This window comes from Colletotrichum chrysophilum (assembly GCF_026319265.1).
Source record: "Colletotrichum chrysophilum strain AFK26 chromosome Unknown scaffold_29, whole genome shotgun sequence".
Lineage (NCBI taxonomy): Eukaryota > Fungi > Ascomycota > Sordariomycetes > Glomerellales > Glomerellaceae > Colletotrichum > Colletotrichum chrysophilum.
Genome location: NW_026517316.1, coordinates 372,861 through 392,210, shown reverse-complemented (window position 1 = coordinate 392,210; position 19,350 = coordinate 372,861). Strand labels below are relative to the sequence as shown.

General features: G+C 53.4%; 5 protein-coding genes across 5 annotated transcripts; 2 read left to right on the top strand and 3 right to left on the bottom strand.

Moving 5' to 3' along the window:
• Positions 1-6,774: 6,774 nt before the first annotated feature.
• Positions 6,775-7,755, top strand: COL26b_004747 (uncharacterized protein; the record flags this gene model as incomplete). The annotated part of the gene is made up of 2 exons (XM_053177615.1): positions 6,775-6,888; positions 7,036-7,755. The coding sequence occupies 2 exons, from the start codon at positions 6,775-6,777 to the stop codon at positions 7,753-7,755; spliced, it is 834 nt and encodes a 277-aa protein (XP_053038508.1).
• A 318-nt stretch (positions 7,756-8,073) lies between these two features.
• COL26b_004746 (uncharacterized protein) lies at positions 8,074-10,183 on the bottom strand (the record flags this gene model as incomplete). Its single annotated transcript, XM_053177614.1, has 5 exons — positions 8,074-8,180; positions 8,245-9,115; positions 9,160-9,738; positions 9,799-9,866; positions 9,925-10,183. The coding sequence occupies 5 exons, from the start codon at positions 10,181-10,183 to the stop codon at positions 8,074-8,076; spliced, it is 1,884 nt and encodes a 627-aa protein (XP_053038507.1).
• A 1,640-nt stretch (positions 10,184-11,823) lies between these two features.
• Positions 11,824-12,681, bottom strand: COL26b_004745 (uncharacterized protein; the record flags this gene model as incomplete). Its single annotated transcript, XM_053177613.1, has 2 exons — positions 11,824-12,393; positions 12,439-12,681. The coding sequence occupies 2 exons, from the start codon at positions 12,679-12,681 to the stop codon at positions 11,824-11,826; spliced, it is 813 nt and encodes a 270-aa protein (XP_053038506.1).
• A 950-nt stretch (positions 12,682-13,631) lies between these two features.
• On the top strand, positions 13,632-15,143 carry COL26b_004744 (uncharacterized protein; the record flags this gene model as incomplete). The annotated part of the gene is made up of 3 exons (XM_053177612.1): positions 13,632-13,782; positions 14,182-14,293; positions 14,351-15,143. The coding sequence occupies 3 exons, from the start codon at positions 13,632-13,634 to the stop codon at positions 15,141-15,143; spliced, it is 1,056 nt and encodes a 351-aa protein (XP_053038505.1).
• A 2,051-nt stretch (positions 15,144-17,194) lies between these two features.
• On the bottom strand, positions 17,195-19,208 carry COL26b_004743 (uncharacterized protein; the record flags this gene model as incomplete). The annotated part of the gene is made up of 9 exons (XM_053177611.1): positions 17,195-17,321; positions 17,382-17,604; positions 17,660-17,764; positions 17,816-18,131; positions 18,183-18,410; positions 18,468-18,517; positions 18,565-18,636; positions 18,688-18,763; positions 18,819-19,208. 9 exons carry the CDS (start codon positions 19,206-19,208, stop codon positions 17,195-17,197), a joined length of 1,587 nt encoding a protein of 528 aa, XP_053038504.1.
• Between the last annotated feature and the right edge of the window lie 142 nt (positions 19,209-19,350).

The following is a 19,350-nucleotide window of genomic DNA, read 5'->3' as shown; positions in this document are numbered from 1 at the left end:
GGTGTACAAGGTGTGTCTCGGTACCTACTGACAGACTGCAGAGACCATCTGGTGTGTGACGACCGCCGCAGCCGTTTGACAGGACGTACAGAGTACGAATGGGAGTCGTGCAAGGCGCGGCAGGGCGAATGGGCGAATTTGGAGCGATCAAACCCTGTGCGACGCTGGCGCTTATCGAAGCACCGGTTGGCTGTTGGTGTAGTTTGTGGTGGGCGAAAAGAGAGAAGGTCGTTGTGCAGCTGGGTGGGAGCCGCGTTGAAGAAGTCCAGGTCGTCGTGTTCAACAGTCGCACATAGACATGACAGGCAGGAGAGTCCCTGGTTGAAGGAGGGGGTCGCGAGAAGGGCGAATAAGAACAGGTCCGGGGTCGTCGTTGTGGTGAAAAAGGGCGGGTGAGTAAGGAGGGAGGGCAAGGTAAGGTAAGGCAAGGTCAGGCCCGACAGGGTAAGGTATAGATTATAGTGAGGTGGGATAATATTAGTATTACGAATAAAGGGTTAGGTTGGGAAGCGAAGAGAAGAGTCCAGTCGGGACAGGCCAAGCGATGACGACGGAGCCGAAGGTTTAGGCGGAGGAAGAGAGGATGGCGGGGAGGGAAGCAGAGAGCATTCCAGATAAGAGGCGAAGGGTTGACGGTGCTCAGTCAGGGCCGAGGAGGAGCGAGCGAGCGAACGAACGGGGGGGGGGGGAGAGTGGAAAAAGAAAACAAGAAAAAAGAGAGAGAAGAGTTGAGGCGAAGGTTGTAAGGTAAGGCAAGGCGTCGGAAGGATGCGCTTTCGGGGAAGTATGATGGGGAAAAGTAGCCGCAACGCGCAGCCGAAAAAGAAGCTGTCTGTCTGTCCGTCTGTCTGGCTTGCTGGCCGGCCGAAGGAGGGATGGATTGATTGATTGATGGGACGGGATAAGATGGGTTGGGGACGTGGACGTGGACGTGGACATGGACGTGGACGGGGTGGATGGGATGGGAGGTGGATGGGATGCGCCCCCCTCCATCACCCATCCCATCCCATGCCCTGGCCAGACGGTCCTCTCCTCCACTGAATTGAATGAAAGAATGGCCTGAATGCCGGGAGCTACTGTGCGGCGCAAGGAAGGACCCAGGCAGGGTACTGTCACTTCGCGGCCGGTACGTACATTTGATGCCACCTACCTGCCTTGCCTTCCTGTGCGAAGTTCTAACCTCGCAGTCCTTGCAGTACCTACCTGCATGCCGCTGTCGCTAGCTACCTTACCTAGGTAGGCACATCGGCAAATGGCAGGTACGGTACCTTAAGGTAAGGTAAGGTAGTTAGGTAGGTTTGCTGTGCCTGTCTGGGCCTCAGATTGCCCGCGTCGCGCAAACAAAAGGAAGCAACATTCGAGTCAAAGATGGAGCCTAACTGTCGGATTGCAGTGACACCTGTGACCGCCGCTGGGACTGTGGGGACGAACACAGGTTGGGAATTGGCCAGTCGCATAGACGCGCCGAGACTCCTTGCTTTGTCCGTCTCTGCTTTTTTTTTTTTCCCCTCTCTTTTTGCTTCCCTTTCTTCGGCTTCAACTTCAATGGCTTAGGACAAGGCAAGGCAAGGTTAGCTACACCACCTACCATACCTACCTACCTTACCTAAGGTAAGGTACGGTAAGGCACGGTAGATAGGTACGGGCAGATACGAGCACCTGTGTACGCATACTTGACCAACAGCACCGACCGATGCTCTCCGTGTGGTCTGCCCAACTTCATATATCTTGATCAACTAATTCGTTTAATATCAGACCATTGGCTCGACTCTCATTGCCCCGTCCGTCGCCTCCTGTCTCCTGGCCGCGCATGGCTCCCCAAATGGAATGGCAAAAAAAGGCGCTGAACAACAGGAAGAAAGGAAGAACCCAGCATGCACCCGCCGGCCCCCCTTGAATCGTTCTCCAACCCCTGTCGCCATTCCTCTTTTCCACCTTAGCGTCTTTTCGGGCCCTGAACCCCTGAACAAAACGGGGAAAGACATGGCAAAAGGGAAAGGGCCCAGAACCACCCGACACTCACCCTGTTGCAGGGGCCCGACGCCGTGAACCACTTCAGTGTCTTTTTTTCTTCCCAGGAGCCCAGGGTCCCACGCCCCTCTCGCAACCCTCCACTTTCACCCAGGCAAGCACACCAACCCAGGCCAGCCCAGCTCCAGCTCCAGCTCCAGCAGCTCACATCTCCGCCGGAGAGCCGTCTTCGGCCCTGGACTCTTTAGCTTCAGGCACGCCGCGACGCTCGAACAACCGACAAGCTCTCTCACGTGCTATGTAAGGTGGTCAGTATCCATCCACCTACCTACCTACCTACCTACCTACCTAAGGTAGACACTCACGAATCCAGACCAGAACACACACATGCTGACGGACGTTCGGACTGACTCTGACTTCCTATGACTCTGACTTTGAACTTTCCAGTCGCGTTACTTGCCGCCGCCGCCAGACGACCTGCACACTCCGCCCACTTCCCTTACTTGCAGTGGGATGGGAGCCTCTGTGCCCGTGAGGGCAGACCTTGGATGCCCGTGGGATGCCCGTCGTGGCATCCTCTGCCTGCAACCACCAACCTAGCTAGGCCCGAGGATCGGTACCGGACTCAGAGTATCATTCATCCTCCTGTCACAAGGTTCTGCGCATTTACGGCGCTGTGCTTGCTCGCTCACGCATGCTCCTCAGCAGACGGGACTGGAGATACTCGGTTGATGGCCTTGCCAAACAAAGTACCGTATGCGATCGATGCACGGATATCCACTCAACTGAGCCAGGATACACAAAAACTGGCCGCCATTGACGCAGTAATCGCGACATGCAGACTCTTGCATGCGCGCCAAGCCAGACGACCCAGGCTGTCGTCAGCCACCACCTACGGCAGAAGTCACCGGCGCGACAGTTGGCGTATGACGGGCACTCGACCTGCCCGCATCTGCATTTGCTGCATTTTCAATCCGCATCGCATCGTCGCCATAGGGAGATAAGGTACCTTACCTTAGGCCCATCGTACTATTCGTTTTGTGCAGGAACCAGTCTCAATCGGGCTTGAACCCCTGCCGGTGACTGACAGCCTGGGACATCGTCTTCCTTCTTCTGTCTGCTTCGCGCCCAAAAGTGCAGATACTTTGGTCGCGCGCCATCGCTTATTCGTCTTCACGTTACCACACCCGTCTGCAAGAGCGCGAAGAATGGTTCCCATGCCTTGTCGATGGTAGCCGACGAAGCCAAGAGGGGGTGCACCGAGGCGCAATAACTTACGAAAGACTCTTTAATGGAATCCCCGTTATACGTTCCATTGGGGCCGCCGACACGAGATGAGAATGGCACTGCGACATGCAACATGCAACCCCCCATCTTCAAAGGTGCCAACGGTATTCCTGCCAAACGTGCCCTTCCCGCCCGCACCGCGCCGACAGGGTCTGGGGGAGCACTGTCGTAGGTTGTTTGTTGTTTGCCTGCTTGCTGCTTCGTCGCTCGTTTCTGCTCTGGAGCCCGGGCCAACAGCCCGAACCTCCTGGCTTGCTGACACAGATAGCAATGAGGTGGACGTCGTCAGCGGCCGACCTACGCAGCACCAGAGGCATCCATCGCTCACCGCAAGATACCTTGGGTGGTAGTGCCTTGCATCCATACATCCTGCCGCACTTTGTCTTTACTCAGATAGGTAGGCAGACAACAAACCAGTCGACGTGGCCTCTGAAGGCCTCGGTCTCACGGTGATCATCACCGATGCCCCCTCCAAATCTTATTCGCCATCGGTGGCACGTCCGTCGCGGTCTATCGCCCGCCAACACCGGCACGAGCCACGGAGCGGCTTGTGCCACACACTGACTGTTCGACCATTCAGCACAGCCTGGGCAGCACAGCACAGCGCACAACACAGCACCTGAGCACAGCACTTCCATCTTCCATCTGTGCCCTGCTGCCATTCGATTGGCAGCTGCTGACATGCCCTGTCTCCGACCGCACGGCCCGTCGCCGTCGCCGCCGCCGCCGTCGAAACCGCGAAGCTACTCCTGAGTCTCAAACCGCCGACTGTGTCGCTCAACAACGATGATGCTCACCGTCTCCTGGACTTGGCCGTTGCTGTACGAGGTCGCATCCACGTCTGACCGGCCCCCTTCCCCTCTGGGCTTATTTCCATCTCCGGACATAGGCTCATTGACCCGATCGATCGGCTTGTCTCCCGTCCACGTAGCCCGCTGTCTGCCCCATGGCCGCCCCCTGGATGCCTTCTCGATGGATTGATCAAATTGGATATCTAGGCCCCCGTTGGCATTGGCAATGGCCTATTTGGACCCTGGCTTGTTATTTCCCCAGCCGTTGACCGCTTTTCAAAATTTGGTTACGATATCCTTGACGTGGCTGCAACAGGGGAGATGAGGAGGGACGAAGGAGCAGAAAAGATGAGATGAACGAGGGAGTCTCATCTGGTTCGTTCCAACGCCTTTGACTTTGGCCTTGGTCGAGTCTGTGCGGGCAACGACGACACCAGTGCTAATTGCGATGACGAGATTCATTGAAGTCCGCCGGTGATAGGTAGCCAGCGAAGCAACCAGCATGGCTCCATTTGAGGCAGGCCAAGCTATTCTTACATGGTTCTTCAGCCTTGACATCAAGTCGCCCGTTGCATCCGGCCGGCGTTGCTGGAGGGCGACCAGGACCTGGAGGCTGATGGAAGCGACTGTCACAACCTCTCTTAAAATCAATAAATGACCCAAAGAGGCCCGCTGACGATTTTGTCTGACCCGATGACCCGGACGAGTCAGATTAACGCGACCAATTGGGTTGCTCACACGGCTGCAATGAGCAATGGTTGATATTGGGCTGGCAAAATATTGATTTTTAGCCCACCTCTGGAGATCTACGATACGACATCATCATTCACACGAGACTTCTGGAGTTCTGGAAGGGGGGCTCTGCACAACGGGGACAGACAGAACATGGCAAGGCAAGATGACGAGCATGAGAAATCGCAACGGGCCACATTCTGCAGCAGGCCCCGTTGCAGGTGGACCATGGAACTAGCCGTAGAACTATCTGTTGTCTATCCACGTCTATCCAAGGAGTCCTAGCACGATGGTGATTCCGCTTTACCGTCGCCAAGGACGTTATTGATGCCACATCAAGTGGCCCCAGTGGCAGCAGTCGTCGTCTGCACTGAGTGGTCTCTGCCCTCGGCCCGCGGCTGCCCCTCGCGCAGCAACCCGCCTGCTGTTCGCAGTCCATGTCGGCTCGTGGTGGCTCTCTTCCAAGGGTCGGAGAGTGGCGGGTGCAAATGCATCGCGCTTCTCCGTCCCCCCCAACGCAAGCGCGGAAATGACGGACGCCCACGATTCGGCAGTCTCTTCACGACAAGCGCGGCTGGCTCGCGTACGGATAGGTGCCAGGGCTGTCCTGGTTTTCGATCCCGTCATACAAGTGGTTCCCCTGTGGCACTCTCGCCCTGGGCTGGGCCGAGCAGCGCTTTTCTGATCGACGGACCGTTCATCTGGGGATCGATCTGCAATCTGCTTACCCAAGATGTGTCCCTTTTTCTGCCTCCTGCACGAAGACTGCATCAGCCTCACCCCGCAACAGGCACGCTTTCCGAGCCCGTCGATGAGGGCTTCGCATTTCAAGATCACGCTGGTCAACGGGAGACGGGCTGCGCGTCTAGTCCAAGCCTCAACCTGATGGTTCTCAGCTCCGTCACATTGGACACGCCATCACTGTGGCTGCTGCTGGCTGGCTGTCTGTTGTCCTTGCCAATCAAAGCCATTGGGCGTCACGGCGCCCACTCATCATTCGCTGGTATCATACGTTCCTCATCGCGGTCCAGTTCAGTGATGCCACGTGCAGCCACATCCCAGATGCTGACCGGCGTCAGCGATGCGCAGCCGGCTCTAAACTTGGGCACTTGGAAGTCGGACTAGTTACCAAGGCTGAGCTATATTCTGGTTGCAGCTGAGAGACGCTACTAGGCCATCATCATGAAGAGATATGGTCGGTTATGGCATCAGAAAGCTTACTCTCGATGGATGGAAGATTGAAAAGTAGCTCCATCCCTTTTCAGCAACCACGTACCCAACATCGGGCTCTAAATCTAAATGTGTACTGAACCGTTCGCTCCCCACATCATCTCCGGCCACCAAGCTGCAGCAACGGTCAAGACCCTCTTTCGGGACCAGGACCCTGGCCCCGATTATCGAAAGAGGAAGCAGGCAGTAAAAAACGGCCACTTCCCGTCGGCATCAGCCACAACGCCGGGGCCGTGTCTTAATCGCGTCCCGACGTGTTTGCTGAAATAGAACACTACCATCGTCAGCTCGGCACTGCATTCCGGGTCACTCTGAAGGTGTGAGAGAAGTCTTTGGAATGCTCCTCCTCAACATCGACATATCGTAGATGTCTTTTTCCCATTCGCATTCATTCCGCCGCTGTAGCTATCCTTCTGCAGTCAGTGTTTTCTATTAGGACACGAATACACAAAATACACAGGTATTCATAAAGGCCAAGTTGCACACGACACCGAACCCATACACCGCGGTACTGTCAACAGCAAGCCCCGGGCTGCCAGGTCACCCCGGCAGCGACGTGATTGCGCTTTTCCTGGCGACGGAGGCACACCCTTGCGACCTTACGACCCGCGCCGAGAGCCAAGGCCCACCACGTTCAAAAACCTCTTGGGTCTCGATCTTCCCACTCCCAGGGCTCAACTCCAAAACCTGAACATCGTCAACAAGCGAAAATAACGGTTTTTACACCTCGTCAAGCGGTGTAAAACCCCTCCCTCCAGGGCAGATGAAGATGTTCGCTGCCTTCCGCTTCGGGAACGATCTCTGGGATCCATCCTACCGCTTCGAGACCTCGTGGCTTCTGTCTCCCTACCTGTTGGCTGCTTGTCGCGCGCTGATTGTGAGTGTTTACTTTTCTCCTATCCTCGCATCCCCGAGACGACTCTTCATTTTATTGTCTCTATCCTCCCGGATTTGTACCACGTTCCCTGGCTCCAACCCTGCTCTACGCCTTTCTCAATTGGAAGCTAACGATGACCCCCCACAGAGTCTCTACATCTTCGTCACCCGCTTCTTCATCATCGGTTGGACATGCACCCACGCTGAGGATGGCGGCTGCACGATTGTCGGCCAGAGCTTCTCATACTTCACCGTCCTCACCTACTGGGGTCTAGCCTTCTACTTCCTCGTCTCCGCCATCCACACCTTCACCTACGCGCACTCGGGCTCCCCTCTCCTCGACCGCTTCCCGCGCCCTCTGCAGGCCCTCCACGCCTTCTACTACACGACCATCACCACCTACCCGTTCATCGTCACGATTGTGTACTGGGCGATTATCTACTCGGGTCCTTGGTACGAGGAGGAATTCAACGCTTGGAGTAACGTCTCCCAGCACGCAATGAACTCGGGCTTCGCCCTGTTCGAGATCATCATCCCCCGCACCAGCGCCGCCCAGCTCGAGTGGGTGCACATGCTCTGGCTCATCATCGTCCTCGCCCTGTACCTGGCCCTCGCCTACGTCACCCACGCCACGCAGGGCTTCTACACGTACGACTTCCTCGACATCCAGAAGAACGGCAGCGGCAAGACGGCGGCGTACATCATCGGCATCGCCGTCGCCGGTATCGTCTTCTACCTCATCGTCAAGGGCCTCATCTGGCTCAGGGAGTGGGTGACGGAGCGCAAGCTGGGCATGGACGGCAAGTTTGCCCAGCAGCGTTTCCGCAACTACGACACCGAGCTGGGCACCATCAACAGCAAGCACTAGATATGCATGGCTTGTGTATGTGTCCATATGTGTCTGTACATTTTCCATTTGTCCGCGCTGAGTACACGGTCGGCGCTTACGGGAACGTTCATAAAAAGAAGACTTGCAAGGAGTCGGGCATTCGGGTGGGAGCGGCTGCATTGATCATTATACCCCGAGGGACGGTATCGGTGTCCCTGTCACCATCTATACCTAGGCACGAACAGGACAGACATAGAAGTAGTAGTAGTGTACAACAGCGTCAGCTGTCTCGTATGGTAATACAGGTAATTTTAAGACGTAAAAAGCTGGCTTTCTATGATCGTGCTCTCTTTTGTTTTAGCACTTCAACGAAATGCCTCTTCTCATCTCAGACTCGCGTATCTCGAACATGACTTGGACGCCGATGAAGAGCGCGGTACATGCCCCTACGAAAAACATGACGCCTACGCAATGTGTTAGTATGATACACTCGAAAGGTAGAGCGCGAGTTCTTTTGGGGCAGCGTACCTGACCAGTCATGCAGGATACCGTGCAGAATGCTCTGCAGGCCATCTAAACCAACAGCGAAACCGACAAGGTTGGCCGTCATCATCATGAGCACGTTGGCAACGGCGCCGATGCCACACAGCCAGCGGTACTGGTTCGGTCTGTTCTCCCACTTCCTCGCGGGGAACAGCATTCCCGCGAGCACCTCTGGTAGGAGGAACAGGACGATGAGCCAGCCCCAGATCAGCAGGCGCAAGCGGATGTCATGCCACAGTGCTACAAACGTGAAGACGAGGAGGTACGTGGCGATTGAGCGGACGGTCGTGGCCCAGGAGCGGAAGTTTGCACCGCCCAGGGGTATGTATATGTAGCGGATCAGCCAACGGTTGTAGGAGCGATGCCAGGCCTTCCAGAAGGATTTCGGAGACCAGTTGTTGGAGACGCAGCGCAGCATGTTCTCCGGCGCGTCGACGCCGTCGAGGAGGGCCCATAGGCGGAATAGGCGCCATGGGAGGAGGAGTTTGAGCCAGATGATGTGGAGGTTAAAGTAGGAGAGCAGGGAAAGCTGAGAGGGCGTGTAGGATGACCAATTGGGCCCCGCGTGCGAGATGGCGCACACATAGTCGTAATGGAGCACAATTTCCATTGCGAGCAGGCAGAGAGCAAAGCGGACTGCGTAGCGAATGGTGCGGCCCGTCTCAACAGAGGCAGGCGGGTGTCGGAGCTGGTGGATGAAGTCGTTGAAGGTCATGATGGGCCCAACAAGATACAGCGGCGCATAGATCGCGTAGGCGAGGTAATTACGGAAGCAGTAATCCTTGGGAGCAGCGGAAATGGCCAGGCGGTCACGTTCGGAGAGATTGGCAGGGTCAAGTTGCTTCTTCTTAAGGATCTCAGTGCTGGACAATGCGTTTGGGACGGTGGATGTAGTCTTACCTCGAGAGCGCTTCCGCCACGATGATCAAGGCTAAAATAGTAATCCAAGTTGAAACTGATGAGCCGCAGAACAGTGATGTTGAAGAGAATCTCCCAACGGCCCATCAACCCTCCGTAGGAATCGAGCCAGACACCCCATCGCACCAGGAAGGGGTCTTCCTCTAGTAGGTCCTTGTGCGCAGAGGGTGGTGTGATGTGCCGCGCAATGTTGGCGAACTTGTATCCCTGGCTCAGCTCGTTCGCGAAGAGCATGCAGACGTTGAAGATCCATGTCGCAGCGGGGATGTATCTTCGCGGAAGCCGCGTGGCAAGTTGGTAGTTGATGTAAAGGATTGCTAGGACCTTGAACGCGGAGAAGCCGTGCAGTGCGATGAGGAACACGATGGCGAATCGGTAATCAAAGGAAGCGCGCTGCTCGAGGCGGGCGTCGCCTTGTTCTGTTACCGACTTCTTGTGTAGGTCTGACGGGATCGGGAAGACGATGTTCCAAAGCTTCCGGAGGAGTGGGTGGAAGGTCAGGAGCAGGGCCATGTAAGGAAGGTTCTGGCGGAAGGTATGATATTGCGAGTCGGAAATATCCTAGAAGGGATCGTGTTACAGGAGGCTTCACTTCGTAGAGGGGTCTCGAGGGCGACATACGATTTTACGCCCCGGGATCCAGCCGTCAGATAGGAAGCGCTCGTAGTTGTGGTATCGGGGGTCAGAAGCTGCAGTGACATATCGTTAGCATAGCTACGAGCTCAGGACTCTCCATGAGCCACTCACGCCTCGACACTCCCCAGGCCACCCAGAACATATACGGTATCACCCCTGCGATATAAGCGAGGTAGACGATAAACTCGGGTTGCCTCCATTTTGACGGCTGCGCGCGGCTCTGGGCTTTGCTGGCTGACTCTTTGCTCTGCGCCGGATCATTGCGTGACTCGATCACGGTCTTGTATGGAACGGAGGAGGAGTTCGTGAAGCGCGTATCGAGGTTGTCGAGATCGTAGATGCTCTTCAGGAACGTGAGCGGGCCACCCATGGCGGGCGGGCTTTCTGCTGCTGCTGCTGCTGGCAGCTGCTCTGCTTGGAGCTTCGAAGCGTGTGGGGAGCGAGGGGGGAAAGGACAGCAGGTGACGGTTCTAGATCATTGTCAATCAAATAACGGAGAGTCCCCAGGACTGGTGTTGTTGGAAGAAGTGAGTTGGTTTCTCCCGGTCAGATGGTGGTCGAAATGGGGCGTCGTGGGATGTCTCGTGTCCGTGGATCGCATTTCCGTCCCATGTGTCCAATTGACGGGACGGTTTTTTTTTGAAGCAAGCTGCTGGAGACATTGGAAGGGCTGCTAAGCTAAGCTCAGACAAGCTACGTGGGACCCCCGTAATGCGCAACCTGCCAGTTGCACCGCCCGCAAATTCGGGGCATTTCTGGCCTTCTAGAGCGTCCCAATTGGCGGGGGTGATCGACAATACCCCTTTTTCTGCACTGGGGGCCGGTTCAGGGTTCGCCTCAGGTCGCATGCGCTGTGCCTCGGTCCCCCGGTTGCTGCACTGCATTTGCACCGGATTTTGGGGAGGCTTGGTTGGCCAATGGCGTGAAACAATTGCCAATCATGAGACGCCAACTCTGCAACGCGCAACGTCGACTTCCTCAACTTCTGAATCAACTCTTCGCGTTCACATGGAAGGTAACATTAGAAAGCCACAAGGCTTTTTTGTCAAGGAGCAACTTCGAAACAAAGAATATTACCAGGTCTGTCATAGCTCACGACTGGGAGAAACAAGCGGCCAAATATGCGACCACTTCCTCAAGCCCGACTACAGCTCTGAGGTTATAGGCAAATTCACTTCACAACGCCTTCACATACGACCATACCCATTGGAAAACTCGGGATCCCGTCCGCTCCCCCATAGATAAGCCAATGAGGGCTGGAGTAGTCAGGTCGGTGACGACTGGCGAATGCCCGGTGTTGTATGTTTTTGCTCCTAAGTCTTCCTTTTTAGACTCTGAACCGCCTTCCTACTTGATTTGAAGCTATCGTGAGCCTCGAGTTTTGTTTGGGCCTTTCTCAATGACAGGAATAGAACTAGTTCTCGATCTAACTTTCGGGCAGTTACTCAACAATAGGGCAGCATCAGGACTACAGAAGATGCAGAGAGGTGACCATCCGGGGCGTGTTTGAGATAGTAAGGGTCTCGTGGTGTTTTCTGACTGACTACCGTATCCTTGCTACTAAGTTGAAAGTTCTTGTACTCGCGAATTTCACTCCCCAGAAACCGTCGGGAACAAAAAGGATAGTTCGCTCTGCTCGAACCACGCCTTCTTCTTACCCCAAGCATTGACAATAAACTCACTGCCGATCCGAGCAACATCTCGGGTTTGTTCACGAGTCTCCATTTCTCGCGAAATGGTGCCAAAACTGATGAGATGGACCCCCAGCTGGAGGGCGATTCGGAGAGCTGAGCTCTCCGACAGGTCATCTAGTCCCCTGCAGTAGCCCTCAGCAATCCACAGGCTTGCTGCTGACCCCTGACACAGCCAGATTGCGTATAGCTCTCCCAGCATCTCCCCGTGATCCATGCTTGGAACTCCAAGTTGGGCGTTCTCCCAGTCTACCACATATATAGACGTATCAAGGTTGGTCGCGAGTGGTGTGTCACGAATCAGGACACTGTTCTGGTGTTATTCTAAAAGTTTGAGGTAGTAGGAATCGGCTTTAACCCACTTCTGTGGACAGAAGTCCCCATGTATAACCGTCAAGGTCTTATTAACCCCGCGTATCTCCTCTAAGGCCTGCCCCTTTATTTCCTCAAATATGCCCCGCATGTGGCCCAGGATCGAGGGGAACTGGGCGACTCTCTCGAGCAGCCAATCGTAGTTGATCATATGCTTCAACTTCTGCATCTGGTTGTCTTTGTAAAGGGCCTCCTTCAGTGATGAGCCTGTTCCATCCTGCTCGTCGCTTTCCAAGATGCTGTTCGTGAGCTCATGGACTTTGGAAATGTATTTAGCCATGGCGCTACCAATGTTCTGGTATTGCGGACGTAGATCTATGGGCGTGTCTGATGGAGGGAACTTGAGAAGGTGCTTCTTCAAGTGTACCGCATTTGGCAGATACTCTTGAATCTGCGTCTTCGTTTCCTCGTCGTAGACGTAGCATCTTGGGCTTTTGACGGTGATACTGAAGCTCTCCTGGCTACGCAGGCGAAGAGACATCGCCTCCAGCTCTTTCAGACAAGCCGCCTCCACGTTCTATCAAGTATTAGCTGAGTTACTAGATAGCAAAGATCGTCTTACACAACGCTCGATCGTGATGGAGTTGACGGGATGCCGAGCCATGTATGGCTCTCCATGTTTGACCATGACTTCCATCGCCTTGTTTCCATCTTTATCGTCAAATGCCTGCCTCAGCCTTGCGAGGTAGGTGAAGTTGGTTTGACCTCCTGTAAGCGACGTAAGTGAGACTGCAGAATATGAGGTAGCTTGCATCCACTCCTGCACGCGGGACTGGACCTCGTCTGATATCTGCGAAACAGCCATCGCCCCTAGACTGTGAATCAAGGAGTGAAGAAGACATTCATTTCCACGGTTTGACAGGTTCTCACTTCCGTTCATGAGGTGATCCAGCCGCCAAGGCACATTCTGGGTGCCTAGATGCGGCTCATCGCAGCGAGTGGCCATTCATCGTCATGCATGACTGACGTCAGCCCTCCCAAACAACAGCCTGATTATATTGCAACACACTTAAACGGGATATTGGCTGTCTCGCAGGACCCTATCAGAAGGATCTGTGATATTTGATGACCACAATAACTGCAAGATTACATGCTCATATGATGAAAGCAGATGGAAGATTGTGATTAAGTTGCCTCGTTCTTGTGGCTTCCCTTTCTAAGAAATGTGTCTAGGTTTCCTCTAAGATGGGATAGCGTATGATATGGATCTTTCTTGTGCTCTCTCAAGGCATAGAATGTATTTATTAAGGTTGTGTATTGAGTCTTGTAAAGAATTGCCTAGCTGAAATTCCGCTCCTTCCTCTTTAAATCGAGTAAAGGACTTTGTCAGTTCGCGTTCGTACCAACAGTAGCTAGATGGGCAAGAAGAATGGAGTGAGACGGAAATGCCAGTCGTTATTTTCCCAGCTTCTGGTGTTTTGACGTATGTGAATGGCCGAGGTGTTTGCTCTTCATTGTGGATGTGTTTTGTCTTCTTTCTGTGTGTTTGCCTTAGTGAAAGGCTGAGATGCTTGTGCGACGTCTTGATGGTCGAAGGCAGATACAATCCAAAGCAGCCAGGCACGGGCACCTGCTTTGTATTCGCTCATGCCCGCGAAAATTCTTGAACTGAGATTGGTCACTGAACTAACAACATCACCAACTGCCATATCACGTACCTCACCCACTCGACCCTTTCCCCTGTGTCTACCAACTCATTCTCCTCATAGAGGGCTATGGCGATTGAAATACAATCACCTCGATCCTACTATTACCATGAACGACTTTCACCCTGAATGGATTTGGGGCGATGACGCCGAAACGACCGTCTTCGCCCAAGGCTACGGCAACGATCGCACCATCATCTTCAGTTTCTCTCTCGACGCATCCAAGCCTCCAACCTCTCTCGCGAATCGCATCTGCGCTTGTATGCATGGAATTGAGGTCGATGACGCATCAAAATCATTCAAGGACAGCGCGGCCATGCGTGAGGCCTTGTGGAACGCGGTTCGCGATGTGTGGTCAGCCTGCTCGACAGACAAACGGGTTTCGCAACCAGACGTTGTCTTCGCCGTCGATCATCACGATGATGCAAGCTCTTCCAGTGATGTGCGCTGGAATACTTATTCTCACCCACTCTTTCAACGCTACATTAGCTATCTCCGTGACAGCGAAAGTATGTATCTCCAATCTTTCTCCCTATTCCCATTTTCGTCCTTCTCACATCCCTCGCTTTCTGGCATTTCGTCGACCGTAATTTACACCGTGAAAGTTGGCAAGACCACTCTACTCCCGAACGACGAGCAAGTTGAGTTTGCCTCAATAGTCCGCTACGATCAGCTGGGCGGGCGAGGCTGTGCGACTCGAATTCGTCGCATGGACAAAAGCTCGAAGGACTTCATGGTCTTCAAAGGCATCGACTTTCGTACCTTCTTAACGTACGCTGATGATGAAGGCGACAAAACCATTCGCCACATGATACATGGCTGGCACAGATCCAACAATCTACTTCGCAATATGCCCAAGCATCCCAATGTGCTTCCAGCTCCGTCGAAGCTAGTGACCTATGGCAGTCAGGGTGGGGTGGTCTGCGGCACACTGCAGCCGTTCTACGTGGGGGGCGATTTGGGATCTCGCATAGAGAACAGTAACGCCCTGAGATCCCGTATTCCGCTTGCTACCAAGGTCCGGTGGTGCACCGACATGGCCGCGGCGGTCGCCCACACTCATCGACAGGCCAAGACATATCACATGGACATCAAACCTGGCAACTTCTTGATCGACCAAGACGGCAACCTGGTCCTAGGAGACTGGGAGCAGACGGATGCGCCAACAACGACCATCGCACCAGAAGCCGATGGAACTTGGGACGTTGAGATGGAAGAAGAGGGCGGCGGCCCTGCTGGCAATGGGTGGAATCGCCCACGTCTTCAATACACCAAGTATGAGGGCCCACCGCGCCGCAATACTGAGGAAGACGTACTCGGTGACTATCCATGGAACACCTGGAACGTGTTTCCTGGCTGGAGTGCAGAACATCCACTGGCTCTTGAGCTTGCTGAGGTGTTCAGCCTGGGCCGAGCGATGTGGATGCTTTTGCGTCAGCCGGACATGGATTTCGATGAGATTGAGCATCCGAGCCAGCTCAAAACCAGTTGGGAAGGCGCCGAGGACATACCCAGGGCGTGGATGGGCATGACAGATCGGTGCATGGCGAAAGATCCAAATGAAAGGTCGGACGTAATGGAGGTCCTAGGTTTCTGGCAGGCTGAGAGGGCAAAACTTTAACTCAGCAGTGTACAGTGTATGAAGTCTAGTTGATATGAACAAGAGGGGCTCAACTCATTTGGACAGTAAAGGGTAACTAGGCAAAAGATTCATTCAATTGTAGGCGAGACAGGTGATGTAGTTGTAGTTGATTGGACGCTTTGCGGTACCTTTAGGTGTCCATATCGTGTTAAGAACCCCCAAGGCACCGACTCGATCATCGTCGTGGACATCTACGTTTTGACCATCATTATAATTTACCTTGATGTTCAAGACAGGAAGTACCGCAGCTCAACCATGAAAGGTGCCTCCGCGGTCTTGAGAGGTTGCCCATTGATGTCAGTACGAGTTACATAAATACCGGTCGTCTAACTTTTCTCTTCATCCTCGTTGTCTGCAATGATCGTTTCTACGATTATTCGTTCGAACACCAAACCCCATCATCATCGCGTCTGCCTCTCAGCCAAAACCGGCCACAATGTGTGTAATCAATACTTGGTTTTGCCGTCGTTGCCAATATCCCTGCGATCGACTCATCGACGTCTGTTCTGGGGCTCTTCAAACAAACCCCAACCAACCGCGTCAGCACAGACACATAGGACGCGATCTTCCACCTTTTAACCCACCCAAAGGCTGCGAAAGGTTTAAAGGGGTTAGCGCATGGTCTGATCAGGACTGTTCTGGCTGCGCTTCACAAGACTCGACTCCCTTTCACCTCCCTCCAAGCACTTGGTCACGACCCGACTATGTGGTTCATAGCCGACCCCAATTCAATCAACAACCTCAACCTCGACCAACCCCGCACAATGCGCGGCACGGAACGTCTGAAACCCCCGGGTGGCTCGAATGGCTAGTGTGTCGGACCACTATATTCGGAAGTGGTTGTTGGAGAGCATTCATGGTCGTCTGGGGTTCGGTGGCTCGATCTCACTTGATGAATTTGATCTTAATGCGAGGTTTTACGGGAGTTGTGGCCAGATCCTAAAAAGAGTAAGGAAAACGATAGCATGAGTCGAAACGGAGCTGACGTCTATATGAACACAGACAGAAAAGGATATGAGAAACGGAGACGCCGACTTTGAACAGTGGGCATACACATGCGATGTATGAATGGAATGGGAATCTAGAAGAAAAGCTCATACTATAGAAGTTTGACCAGTTCGTCTTCCGGAAAGACCACAGATCTATTGTTCGGAGCCTTGGCTAACTCATATCAAATAGCTACTACAAGATTTCTTTTTTTTTTAAAAAGAAAAAAAAAAAGAAAAAAGACTGGCGACGACAACACATCTTTGACTCAACGAATCACCCATCTCGAATGACATCAGTGTTACCATCGTCGAACCTAGGTACATCGGCTTCGGCTTTATTGGTGCTGGGCGACCATACCGCTTCCAGTCTACCCTACAAAGACCAAAACAATGTGCGAGATCTGGCAGCGCTTTTCTAACGTCTGATCCATGATGAGTCAAGTTACTATCCACCACTGCGACGAAGCGACGGACCGGGGGCAGAAACGAAGACTTAATCTTGATTTTTCCCATGTAGCACATGGTACAACATCATTCAGAGGATGCGGGAACAAACGCCTAGGACACTCATGGCGCAACGGCGGATTACCTTGTGGAGTTTCACATGAAATAGAATTATTTGGGAAAAACATCTGATTTTAAAGTGAGAGATAGACATTGCTCGTTGAATTTCTATAGGATTTAAACTTATTGCAATATGAATTGGAAGTTTTCGACCCGACAGAGCACATAGACATGTAGAAACTTGCGTCTCCAAGGAGCATGTGATTGGTATATACGCAGGCTCAAGGCCCCGAATGACATATTCACTGAAGTATGTACAGCTTTGAAGAAATGTATGTGACAAGAATATATAGGAGTAGTTTGACGGTGAAAACAAACGCGAAACGTGGGTGCTCGTTTAGTTCCTGAGTATCTGTGGACATTGCCTGGTTTAGGCAAGCAACTCAACCACGTCAAAAGAGACGCCAGGGCTGAGAAACTTTGTGCCAGAGCTGCCGGAAATACTGTCGTGAAGTGTTAGTCTGATCCACAAAAAACTTAGTCGGAGTACGGGTGGACATACACGTTGATAGTGAGAACCTGCCACTCGCTTGTGCTCTGGATCCAAGCGGTTTGAGGCACAGCATAAGTCAACTTCACATTGTTGCCGCGCCATGTTCCGACACTTGCATCTTTGTTAGCTTCTAACTTTCTGAATGAAGCATGTGTAACCTTGAGAACTTACGTGAGAGATCGGGTGCTGGCCTGGTTGGTGGCGGCAGGGAGGGCAGAGGCCCAAGAGTTGACATTGATGGAGGGCCGACCGCCAATGTAGCCTTCCGTGATACCAATGCGAACAGTGTGACCAGCTGCGAGTTGTGCGGTAGTGAGCTTGAAGTAGATGATGTAGCCGCTGTTGACCTCCTTCCACATGTAACCCGGAAAGCGGTTGGCCGAGTGTGTGCCCACTTTGCGGAATTAGATTCCATACTCAAGAGTGATTGCTGGACCTAGAAGACTCACCAATGAAGTTTCCAGCGTTCCAAGTTGAAATGCGGGTGTCGGAGGGATGCATGTATGTAAGCTTTACCGGGGTATCCTCAAAGTTGAGGAAGCCCTTGGGGGTTCCTGTTGTAGATAGTCAGACAGGAACCCACACTTTCTAGTGCCAAAACTTACCGTCCCACTCGCCGATACGCCAGATAGTAGCATCATCTTCAGGGTCAACACAAGTGATTGTGTTCACAGCGGTGCCCTTGCCAGCAGTAATGGTCACAGATGAAGTGGCGACCTCGAGCTCGTCCTTGTAAACGGTCAAGGTGTAGGTGCCAGGAATGACCTTTGTGATAGACCAGGCGCCACCAGAATCGGCTGTGCCCCAGTATTGAGCGTTGGAGTTGCTAAGGCCAACGACGTACGTCTTGCCGCTCTTCATGTTGGCCAGGCCAACACCACTGGCATAACCACGGCCGGAAGCCGGGACCCAACCGTCCAGCTAAACAAACATCAGCTATTGATCATGGATCAGGCCTGATTTCGTACTCACACCGAGGTCATCGAACCAGGACCAGTCGGCCTTGCGGGCGAAGAGATTGCTATTGGGGGCCTCGCCGTTGGTGAAAGAGATAACGGAGGGTCCCTGGAGACCAGTGCGCATGGGGTCGGTGTGACCCATGTTATAGTAATAGATGTCGTACAGGTCCTCTCCAGTGGGATCGGCGCGGCGAACGAGGGATCGGAAGAAGGGACCGCCGGAGGCCTTCTCGTGGTTGCTCTAGGTTTCAGATGTTAGCGGTGACACATGAAGGCAAATCTGCACCGCAACACTTACTCTGATCATGAACAAACCGACATCGCTCTTCGTGCGGCCGACGTAATCGTCTTCAAACAGTCAGTATGTGCCAAGAAAGTCTCGAAACAAATCTTACAGTCGATGGTTCGGCCATAGTTGGAGCCTTGGTAGTGCTTGCTCTTGGTCAGACCCGCGCTGTTCACATTGACTTTGAAAAGTTAGCACAACCTGACCATCTCCATGTTTAGAAACTACGAACTGTCTTGGGCTTCGATGATGGTGCTATCGGCATCGTAGAAGTCGCTCTCGGTCGAGGCATGGCTGAAGATTCCGCCCTGTCATTTCCGTTAAATTCAGACTCCCGACGAACATTCTCGACCCGTCACAGACCTTGATTCTAACAATGTAACGCATGGCGGACACAGAGTCGTCCGCCTTGTTGGTGAAGAGGTAGACATTGTTGTTGCCGTAGCGGACAAAGATCCAATGCTTCAGAGTACCGTGGACGACGGAGACCTTAATCACGTTGGAGTAAGTGGTAATGCTGACCGTGCTGGTACCCAACCCAGACTCGACGTGAGAGTTCTTGCCGCCCCAGCCGTTGTACTCGACGCCCTTGTAGTTGAGCGAGGAGATGTCACCGCAGCACTTGGTGACCTTGATAACCAGGTCGGAGCCGGAGTCGATCACATATTCGCTGCCGTTGTCAGTCCAGCCCCAGGCCGCGAAGACGGCGGAGGGCAGGAAGAACAAGGAGAAGAACAGGGAGAGAAACAACATGGTTGTTGCTGTTGTTGTTGACAGAATTCCAGGTAATGAGTGAAGAAAGAACCACAGCTGCAGTGTGGTCCTACTGGTGTAAGGGAACGACAGAGGGCTACGAGAGCAACAGCAACGAAGGAGATCCCTCCCCTTCGAGAGA